Below are 12119 nucleotides of genomic sequence, written 5' to 3'. Positions count from 1 at the left end.
AAATGTGTGTAATAGGTAGTGGCAATTTTGGTTCTTAGGGAAAAAAATTAGGGGAAGCATTAAAATGTCAACAAAGAATTCCATTATATAAGAATTAATAGCTTTGTGTTTGATAGTTTAACATTCATTATTTATTGTGTCGAGTTGTTCCGGCAACATTCTCTGGTGCATTATCCTAGCGCGGAAGCTAAAGATAGTCAACAAACTGTTCATTTTAAGGAATTATTTCATGTGCGGTGCTGAATGAAGACATTTTTCCTTTTGCTGAAGTATCACAAAAGGCTTTTAATGCAACATGAGCTGAGCACTAGGGAAACAGTTTTCTGTCGCATTTGGCGCCCCACCCTGGACAGTTAGGAATAACCATTCAAAGCTATATACATAATGAATAAATATTGAAAGATGAGAATGTACTTACTTGTAAAATGTTTAGCTTCATGCAATATCTTTATATATAGCTGCAAATAACAGCGAGTTTCGAATTCTAAATAGCGTATAATAATACGCGCATTCGCGGGTATTCAAAGCCATTAAATGGAGGATCATGCAACTTAAAAATTGCGAATAATGAAGTCAGTGCTGATAATTTTAATGTATTTTTTAAATCATTTAATTATCGATGTCTTATTTAATTAAATTTATTACATAGTTTGATATTTTTGTAGTGCGGTCTTTGTGTTATCACTGTCGCCTTTGTTAAAGAGACATCGATATTGTCGTTCGTTTGATTTCCTTTCTTTTAAAGAATTTTGCAGCTTCGTTAATGTTTTTAGCCCAAAGAATGTTAGCCCGGATGGGCTATTAATTTCGTTTTGGCATTTTGTGTTGGTTCACTATAAATGTGGGTTCACTTTTCAAATTGTTGCCACCAAATGTTATCGCTCGTGTTATATTTAAAGAAATTAAATAATGAAGAATCTGCATAAATGTGTGTATGTTTCTCGTATTGCCATAAAACAACGGTACCTAGAACCATCAAATTTTAAATAACGTAGATCTAGACCCGAATATTGGCATCTGGAAGCCGGAATTTGTTTTATTATCGATTTGATATTTTGTAACACTTAAATGAATTTTTGATTAACAAACTCAACGATTTCAAAGCGAGCAATGACAACACTGTACCGGGGGGGGGATTATTTCCAGTACGCGAGACTCTTTAGCGGAAATTCTAAAGATATGCTCATTTTAAAAATTATTTTGCGATATTGCTGTTGAATTGAATTTTATGGTTTAAGTGCGAAGAACATGATATTTAATAAATAAAGGTAACACAAAACGTTTAAAAAAAAACCCCTTTGGGCGTAATGTAAAATCTGAAAGCTTTCAGATTTTTTTTTTTTTTTTTTTTTTTTTTAAATTAAGAACTTTGTTTCAGAACTGTTAATGCAGCTTATTTAGGGAGGGGGAAATTAGTTCTTTCCCTTCAGTAAATAAGTCATTTTGTATATCTTGGTGAAGAGAAGGGCTATGCCATTTTGTTATTAAATTGGCTATGCCATTTTGTTATTAGATTACTTTGCTGCTGGAGGTGTTCCCAGTTTTTAGTAACCTGAAAAAAGAAAGGAAAATTAAACTTATGTGTATTTTGAAAGTTGGTCAAAGTTCGGGTGAATCGAATTTTTTCGTACGTCAAGTTGATGTTCAGAAGGTAAACTATGAAATTTATTTCGGCTTCTTTTATTTCTATTTCATTGTTTCGTGGTTCCTTTATTATAGTTTATTGAAAATACTGTAATATTTTTGTTGTTCAATTACTTTAAATAGCTTGAATTACTCTATTATAGCTATTTATGTTATTGCAAAGTGCACATAAATCGGTATCAGCCTTACAGACAAAATTTACAGAATTTGCCCTTGTGCCATTTTGGCTCCGTCAGGCCGAACAAGAGGGTGAGAAGTGAAATTTTCGTCATGCTGCATTCGTTTCTCTCTTCTATTTTGCCAACTGAAGCCGGAAATCGCTTCATTTTTTTGTTCTCAATTCTTTGTTCTTTTCCACGCTAGGAATCTTGCGAAAGGCGTCAGATGAATATTATTCAATGCCAAACCCAGCTCCGAAGGCGAAAAAGACGATTGGTTGTTGAGTGTAATGGACTAGTGGTGGTGGTGCATTTTCTTTAGAACAATGCTCCTCCCTTTCCCTCCTCATAAGATGTTTCATCAGCTGCTAAGATTTTAATCGCTTTTTATAGAAACCCGTAACTGCAATTATAAAATTGATTATCTAATTTATATATATGTGTGTGAATGTATTATGTTGATCCATAGCATATTTCAAATAAAATAGCCTAGGTAATTTTTTTAATCATTTTTTCCATTTCCTTGCCATTGATGTCTCAATAAGGGGGTAACAATCGGTGTTAAAAACTGAAAATTTTAAGGTTCTTTGAGACGTACATTTATCATTCCCACGATTGATTTCTTTGATAATGGAAATACTTTTATTGGGGGGGGGGGTGGCGAAACCGAACTCTAAAAAAACAATTTTAGAGATACAAAATATTCTTATCGATTCGAGAGCAAAAAGAGTGAAAGTTTTCGATTATAAAATCGATTGAAAGTAAGGATATGAACGAACCTTTCCATCAACCGGCCAAAGGGAAAAATTATTTTTCCGTTAATTTTTAAAAAGGGGGAAAAGTCGGCAAAGAGAGAGCTTGAAGGAGCACACGCGGCCCCATCCAAACTGTGTGTGTCAAATTTCGAACAGCAAGCCTGTGGCGCGATACATATACCCACATTTTTTTCATTACTTTAAGAAAACCCTTCCTGTTTCTTAATCTAAGATATTATATAATAAGAAGAGCGCAGCAGAAGCCTTTTTTCCTCCCGGCCGAGTGAAAAGCTCTAAGTAGTTTATGCAGCAATTCTAATGAGGTAGAATGAGTCAGTTTTTTTGAGTGCCTTCCCATAGATTACCATGGTAAAGCTTTTTGAAGCTACATCTGGAAAAGTGATCCCTTCCCTTTAATTTAAGGTTTAAATGCTACAGCTGGTTTTACTTACCTCTGGGAGATAATTTGTCAATAGTTAATCTGTAAACATTTAAATCAGGTACTTCTTGTATTTTATTACTTTAAAAGCAGTTAAGATGCACCTACTTCTAACAGCAAGTTGTAATTATTATACATCCATAAGCAAATTTATTAAACTAATTGAAGAAAATATGGGAGGTTTTAAAGGAAGAGGTTTATTATGATGAACAGTTTGTTCCTACTGTGTGTTGCACATTTATTATTTTACCAGTCAGCATATGTTATATACTTGTGAGTGAAATACAATACTCACTCCTAAGCATTGCTTATATTCATAAATAAATGTTTCTTTGGTAAGAAAAATTTGATATTCAAAAAATGTGTGCAGAGTTTTTCTGTTGAATCTGTCTCAGGATGAAGTCTTATGAATAATGTGAAATTGCTATTCAATCAGAAATAAGATGTCTCAGAAGATCTCTTTATTCTTTAGAATATGGCAAAAGTTTGTTTTTAGTCATGACTGTAGTGGATTTTTTTAAAGTATTGATTGCTGTATTTACTTCAGTGAAGTTAAATATTTGAAAGCGGTATTTATTTCATTAAAATGAGGATATTAATTTTAAAAATCAAGTTTATAGTTTGATATGTAAATAAGCATCAAGCATTTCAGTTATGCAGATATATAGATCTGTAAATATATCCTTTTTAGTTATTTCTAATTGACAGAAGGCTTTGAAATGTATTTGTTATAATAGATGAAGAGTGGTAAATGGGAATTTCTGCAGATTTTCTTATGATTAATCTTAGAGAAGCCTTTTAGAAAATTTGATTTTTTTTTTTTTTAAGTACTGTTTCTTAGGGGGGGAAAGAGTATTTAGAAATATATTAAAAGTCTTATTTTATTATTAGTAACATAGGGTTGATTTATAGAAGAAATCAGCCGTATAATTATGTAAAATTGGTCAAAGATTTAGAATGTGTGTCATGATTAAAAGTTTAGCATTTTATAATGATTCTTATTTATAAAATAGTTATGTATTAAATTAAAAGTTGCTGATCTTCTGGGGAAGGGAATTTTTAGAACAAACCATTAACATTCTTAACGTTGTAGAAGGATTTAATTAAGTTTAATTTTAACATAAAGATGTTTTTCCCCAATCTCCAAATTCCAATCTTTTGTTGTAATTCGAAGGTGTGCAATAGAATCAAATTAATTTGGGATTGCAGAAATTATAATGTAGCAGCACATATTTAACAATAATGTGACATTTTTTAAACTTTCATAATTATGAGTTTTACAGTAAATTGTGATTTAAACACTATCTCAATACTTTCCAGTTTTTAATTACTTTCAAACTGTAAAAATCATGGTTTTGGGATAGCAAAAGCTCTCTTTTAAGAAAACCTTCTAATAGCTAGAAAATTTACAAGTTTTGTTATATTTTATAGATTATTACAATCATAATAATTAACATTAAAATCAAAGTTCATGAATGTTGAAGTGTTATGTATTCCATGGAAATTGTTTCATGAAGTTACAATTTCATGAAGAGTCATAATTGACTCTTTCGGAATAGTGGCAGGATTTTCTGAGGTAGCTAGAACTTTTTCTTTCTAAATGTTTCTATTAAAAAACAAGAATGACTAATGAGGTTTGATAGGTTTTGAACAGTTTTTCTTCAAACCAAATGGCATATCATGTACATGCATCAATATACACAAGCAGATGTCTGCTCAACAGATTTTGTTACAGGCAACTAATGATAGCATGTATCATAAATAGAATCCTGTCAATATTTAGAAGATATAGTGTTAGGGGAGCCAGCTGCCATACGGAAGGGTCTGTGTTCGAATCCCGGAGAAGGCGCATGAATGTAAATTGTCTGTTCCCTCATAGGAGGTAAGGTTGGATGCCTCCAAAATAAAATGGCCACCACTTTCAGCCTTAGGAATGGTCATTGCTAGAAAAGGCCAGTGCCCCCCCCCCCCCCCGAAAAAAAATTAGGAAGGGTAAACACTGAAATTATTCTTAACATTTGTCTTGAAAATGTCTAATCTCTCATGTTATTTTTAATCAACAAATGTCACTCTCTTAGTATACCTCATTGTCAGTGAGATAATCTCTCTTTCAACACAAAGCAGATTTTTGTGTATGAATTGAAACATGATAATATTTTGATGTACAGGATTATGCATATTACATTTTTATCAAATGTCTCTTTCAGGTTGTGCCAAATGAAAGGTATCGAGATGTGCTTCGAGGACATTTCAGGCTGGAAGCTCATCCAAACATTAATCCTGTAGAAGAAGTACTTGTGGGTAGATCAAGTACTTACGTTATATTTCCTAGATGTTATGGAGACTTACATTCGTATGTCCGAAATAAAAGGAATCTTCGTGAAAAAGAGGCACTTCCGTTATTTAAGCAGGTAGCAAGTGCTGTTGCTGCATGTCATTCAGCTGGCATAGTCTTAAGAGACCTCAAACTCAGGAAGTTTGTTTTCAAAGACCCAGAGAGGTAGGCTTTACTTTTATGTAAATTTATAGAATAAAGTACTATTTTCAGAATTTATAACTCTCTCTCTCTCTCTCTCTCTCTTTTTTTTTTTTTAAATCTAGTGAATTCAGTGAAAGAATGCATTATAATAATTTGGATGTAAAAAAATCATCCAAAATATTTTTTATTAGTCTTTTTTTTTCCATGGGTTTGTACTAAAAATTTTCTATAAAGATGGAAGTGCAAAAATAAAAGATAAATAAGGGCATCCCTATATTTTTATTTAATTTTTTAATTTGGGAAATTATAAATAGGTTATAAAATAGAGTATTGCATCAGTCGGGGCCCCCCCCCAAAAAAACTAACTTAACTTATAAGCTCAGTGGCATAGCTGGGGGTAGGAGAGGGCAGTCTGATCCATCTTGAACATCAATTTTTCACTTAAAATATCAATTTATAGAGTTTAGTCATTTGAATAATTAAGACAGTTGAAGAATGAGACTCTGAATTGCTATACAGAATTAAATCGTGAAGAAAAATAGTTTTTACTCTAGATAAAGTATTTAAATAAATCATTGACATTTCAACAGATACATATTCTTGTTACACCATTTTTATTCCGTCAAAACTTTTGAATGAAAATTACGAACATCAACCAAAATAATTATCATGGTGACATTAGTAAGGAAGAATTCATCATTGAGAGAGAAGTATTTTAGAATTTTTTGTTATTGCTAGGGAAAACGAAGCAGGAATGTGGAAGGACGATCCTTTTCAGTTTATTCTAAAATACAATACCCAGAACAAACTTTCAAGGAATGTGGAAGGATGATCCTTTTCAGTTTATTCTAAAATACAATCCCCAGAACAAACTTTCAAGGAATGTGGAAGGACGATCCTTTTCAGTTTATTCTAAAATACAATCCCCAGAACAAACTTTCAAGGAATGTGGAAGGACGATCCTTTTCAGTTTATTCTCAAATACAATCCCCAGGACAAACTTTCAGGTATTGTAATACTACTGTGACATAAATCACAGTACAATACTTAAATACAGTACATAAACATAAATCACAATTGCTGTAAGTGTTGCTAGTTGTAAGAAGGGTTTCTAAATATATGCTTGTATGTATGGTTTCATGGATGTTTGTAAATGTGTAATAGTATCTTCGCAGCATGAAGGCACTCTAGGTGAGCTGAAAGTCCTCTTATGTGGTTGGATGGTAGGGCAGAGGGATGGGCGAACCTTGGACCACCCACTGTGGTTCTCTTCCTCAAAATTGGAGTGGAAAGTAAAAGTCGAACCTCTCTGAGGCTTCCTTGAAATATGGATTAGATAACGGTTTATGGAACAATTTGAAAGACCTCTACAATGTCCTTGATGGTTTTGCGAATAAAAAAGTAAAATAAGAATATAATTTTAAATTGTTTAAATTAAAGTTTTCTTTAAAAATAAACAGTTTTAATTTCGTTTCCTGTGTTCCATTTTTTAATCATTTGTTTATATATCGAGAAGGGTGTCATTTTCAAGGACTGGCGCCAGCGGCAGATGTTCTAGCTATGCCACTGCATACAGTGTGTGCATAAATACAAAAATGCTTTTTTACTTGATACTGAGGGGGAGGGGAGGCAAGTACTTGATTGCATCCCTTTCATATATATATATGTCCATACTTTCATTAGAGTCCTAAAAAACTCATAATAGTTGGTAAGAATATCTGTGGTATTTAAATGTTAATTATTTTTTTAATAGAATTTAAAATTTTTTTGTTATGTAGTACTTAAAAATTATGAATTAGGATTTTAACTTCTGTGAATAAAGTAACATCTGTTTTATCCACTGTAATCAAGTAACAAATACTGAAAAATTTTATTTTTGCAAGTATGATTATTTCATAATTTTAATCCTTTTCATGTATTCAGAATCATAAATGTGGCCATTTTAAGATTTGAATGTAGCCGGAATTCCGCTATTGTAAAGTTTTGGGATCAAGTATTCAGACTAAAAGAATGTCCATTATTGACAAGATTGAATAAATCTGTTTTAACTTTCTTCTGTGGAGCTGTTGTGAAATGTTCAGTTAACTATATAAGTGATATTATGTCGGAATGAAGAATTTACTTGAATAGTAATAGCTTAGATGTAACATTAAACTGAAATTTATTTTCATAACATAAAACTATGTATAAAGCATTTAAATCAGAATTCCTCAGATTATTATTAGTAAAGGTTTTAAGTATAAATTACTGCATAACTGAACAGCTTACCAGTACTTTTTGCATTCCGTGAACCATTCTCTTTTTCTCTAGCAATTCCTTATTTTCAAAATTTGCTATATGCATACTGCATCAGTTGTTAGCAAAGAAAAAATATAAAACAGCAGTCCTCTTCATAAAAAGCAAGCTTAACATAATAAGCAGTTATTTAAAAAAAAAAAAAAAAAAACTGTTGAGAAACCAAGTAGATAAGTAACTGTGTGGATTTATGTAGTGAAACATGAATTAATTTTTAATAAACTGAACAAAATCGTATCAGGCAGCAGAATTTTTAGAATTTAAGGGAGGTGTTAGGTAGCAGAAATGTTTAAAATTTAACGAGGTACTAGGCAGCAGAAATTTAGGGTCTGCAACAACTGTACTGAGTGGCAAAATACCTAGCACTACTACCAAGCACAGCTCGTTTAGTATAAGCAGCTGAAAAACAGTTTTATTCTAAATGAAAGGGCAAATTAATAACATAAAATTCATATAAGAATTAACATGAATTTCCTGCACTTCCATACAAAATAACAAAGTATTATTTTTTTAAAATTCATATTATTTCTCAGTGTGTGCAGCATGTGTAAGATATGCGATCTACTCTCCCTTAGAAAGTCCTCCATGAAGGCATCCCTCCCCTCAGGCAGATAGCCCTTGAGGCTTTTTGTAATAACATAAACCAAACCAGTGTGTGCAAAGTTAATTTTCTAAAACTAAGAGCTTGGAAGCAAAATTGTAATGAGGAAAAATTATTTCAAAAGACTGTATTTAAAAGAAAATTGATTGCAGTAAGAAATCTATCTTATTTCCATCAGGAGGGCTATTTATTAGAAATTATTTTGTATAAGAAATCCAGTATGTGAGAAAAATAAAATCTTAAAAATTAATATTAAAGTTAATCTGAATGTATGTATCTAGGTTCCCACATGTATAATCCAACAGTGAATAAAATTCACATTTAATAGTTAAGGTTGATTTACATGGTAATGAAAAGAAAAAATTCCTGATTTGAATAAAATTTGTAACTGAATGAAATCTTAATTATGTTATTTTAGTGTGGAGGTTATTGCCTCCCAATTTAACCTAGTACGGATATTTCTGAATGATTATTCACTCTTTATTTAGCAGATATATCTTAAAATAAACCTATAATATTTCCTCCTTTTTTCATGATTTTGGCCCTAAACAACTTTGAGTGGTGGTGGCTTAATAATGTGTAGGGAGTAAAATAAAAACTTTCTCTCCGGAGGTAGTGCGAAAAAGGCGTGTTTGTCGGGCTGCTGTTGCCACAGTTACTACGTCTGAAGGGTGTGGATGGAGCACAAACCATATATGGAAGGCTGTTCTGAAGATTCAAGGATCAGCGTCGGGAAGTATAAACAAAGGACAGCAGCGCAGTTAGCTGTAACTTCTGTTGTTTAATGTCCTATCAGGGCGTGAAGATTCATTGGTTTTGTTTCTGCGGTTAATAAACACTCATTTCATATGCTTAAATAGAAAAGAATTAAAAGTGTCGTTTTCATGAAGATCATTTAATTTTTGCGTCTAAACTAGGTTTTTATTCAAGGCCGAAGCTAGGGACGGCGTTTGCGCAAAGGGCGGAAGAATCTAGAAATCGCAGATAAATTATTGCATTAGGCTTTAAGCCTACCGTCTGTCCTGAGCTTGTACTCAATTATAAAATTAACTTGTCTTTTTTTGATGAGGCGAAGAAATTAATTATTGTAAGGCATTTAAAATAGTAGATTTAATTTTGAAAAAAGGATTTTAAAAACTTGGATGGAGAACAATATATGCTTAGTATTTTTGGAAACGCAGTTAGAAATTTTAGCAAAATTGAGAAAATTCTAAATGGAATTTGATAAATTCAGATGTCTGATCTGTTTTTAGCGAAACAATTCGACGAATAACCGCTCATTGGATAAGTTGCTAATTCTGACAGGAAAATGGTGCTGCATTCTGTTCAGATGCATTGTTTTAATTTCCTGTAATAGAATAGCGTAACCATGAAAAAAATTTCATTCTTTAACTGGCGAACAGAAACATCAGTTTTTCGAAATTTTAATTACAAATATATGCAGGAATTTTAGACGGACTGTCAGATTTTAACTTAGAGCAGCTTTCGCTTGCAGCGTGTGCATTATTTGTTATTCGAACTCTTTAGATCCGCTTCTTCTTTCCTTTCAGTTTGAAATAAACCGGTTCTAGACCGGTTTCTGAACAGTCTATGCGTGAGGAGAGAAAAAAGGGGTAACGAAAGAATTCCTGTTTTCTTTAATATTCATTAAATCTTTTTTTCATCGTAAACTTCGTTCACTTCTTGAGTACAAAAAATTGGCCTTCGTTCGGATGTCTCCCCTCCCCGAAACCATGTACGATTATTTGATTCACTCGCACCATTTGCTGCCCCCTCCCTCCTTGTGCGTAAGCGTTTAACGTCCTCAGTTGATTGCATGGACGACAGCGAACGACCTTCTCTCTTTCATTGCCGAGTGTAGTTGCTAGTCTTGTGTATCTTACACCGAATATTGCTGGTTACTGTAAATTAGAAAAGATTAAATTTATTTGGAGAATTATACGTTTCTAAGAATTGGAATTTTTTTTTTTTAAGAAGAGATTTGTTGATTTTGGCATTGCGTCAAAAGCGTGAATTTTGAAATATTTATTTTCTACTAGCATAACGAAATTTTTTGGAAATAACTGATAAAATTGTTTAAAAAAAGTACTTTTGGGGATGGGGGAAAAAAAAATCAAATGAACCCTAAGATGAAAACGTAGCCGTCTATAATCTGTAACTATATTTAATCACTATGTTTGGGGAATGAATTTGTCATTCATTTCGTCATCTGAACGAAAGAAGCAAGTATTTGAATATTACATGGTAACTGGCGACGGGCTGGTGGCCATCTGCCAGAGACAATTGGGTAAAGGGAAGGGAGCTTTCATTGCGCAAACGCATGGTGGCGTTTCCTGAAAAGTATCATTTTATCTTGGTTCTTCAGGATGTATATGTATGTGCAAGAGAGTGCACGATGCTGAATTGCAACATCAGCTTTCGTAATTCTTACCCTAACTTGGCGAAAAAGCAGGAACGGAGATAATTTGAACCGCTTAGCGCCGGTTTTTGTTGCAACTTTTCCTTTAATAGATGGAAGATAAGGAATACATGTTTATAAAATGCAATAAACTCTAATTGTTCGGAGTTTCGATTTGTATTTGGAGGAGCAGTTTTTTTAATGTTAACAATGTTGTGCAGCAGATACAAAAAAATCAGTGTCTAAATGATAAGAGACTAACTACATATTTAGTTAAGCAATTCAGTATGATGATTTTAGCTACTATATATAGTGTATAAACCACATATAAATTATAAGTAGTTCTGAGTACATTAAACTACCAGTAGTTTTTCACTGGAGATCGGCTCTTGGTTGATCTGGCTCACAACATATACCGTATTTGACGGCATATAAGACGCACCCTTATTTAGAAGGTCACACACATGTAGATGTAGAAAAAGTTATGTGTGTCTAGACCTTTATCCGGGCTAAAAATAGCATTCAGTATTGAAAGTTAACCTGTGCCCTTCGTATAAGACGCAGGTAACTTTTTTTGAGACCAAATTTAGAAAAATGTGCGTCTTATATGCCGTCAAATACGGTATGTATGTGTTGTATTTCTCATGTGTGACAAAAGACTTCATCCTTGGAAAATAATTCTACCATAATAGTTTTCCAACCTAAATATGCTTCTGTAATAAAACAAAAGCTTAAGTATAAACTATTGTATTTTTGCATTTTCAAACAGTATGAATCAGAATAGAAGTTACATCAGATTTCCTATTTCAGGTGTTAAGTTATGAAGCAAATATTAAAAGAATTATGAAATAACTGAACTAGCAACCTAATTCATTTATTGTCAAATAAGCCCATATATATAGTACGGTGATGAAAAAAGTTGTAATGGTTTTTCTCAAAGCAAGAGTTAGAAAAAGACATGTTAAATAATGCAGAATGAAAATAAATGAATTAGCAACAAAATTCAGCATTTCTGTATGAATTTTTATTGCTAATTCATTTAGTATCGGCTTTGTAATATAAAATTAAGATTCATAATGAGCTTTTATTATTATTATTTTTAAATTCTGTGAATTAAAGAGGTGTTTATGTTTTGTGTAGGGGGTGATGCTCCTATCTTTGGCAGGTAACTTTTGTACATTTAACTTTTATTTTTAATTGTTCATTATAGTGTTAAAATCCTATGACTTATATGCAAGTTCTTTTAATTTAAAAAAAAAGAAAAAAAATTGGAACGTGATTTTCAGAGCTTATTTGGAGCCAAATTGTCCTTTACAGAACGTATTGAGTGTAGTAAAGAAGAAAAGTTTG

General features: G+C 32.2%; 1 protein-coding gene across 2 annotated transcripts in view; it reads left to right on the top strand.

The window, feature by feature from the left end:
* Positions 1-12119, top strand: part of LOC118195008 (tribbles homolog 2-like) — a 263332-nt gene that overhangs the window by 247816 nt on the left and 3397 nt on the right. For both annotated transcript variants that reach the window (XM_085811518.1, XM_035366233.2), the window contains exon 3: positions 5204-5496. In XM_085811518.1, coding sequence (XP_085667644.1) covers positions 5204-5496 — 293 coding nt within the window. The remainder of the gene's footprint in view (positions 1-5203; positions 5497-12119) is intronic.

This window comes from Stegodyphus dumicola, chromosome 2 (genome assembly GCF_044657685.1).
Source record: "Stegodyphus dumicola isolate Sdum_Otavi_A_Nest chromosome 2, ASM4465768v1".
Classification (NCBI taxonomy): Eukaryota; Metazoa; Arthropoda; class Arachnida; order Araneae; family Eresidae; genus Stegodyphus; species Stegodyphus dumicola.
The sequence above is the reverse complement of the archived record's forward strand: the minus strand, read 5'-3'. Positions and strand labels throughout refer to the sequence as shown.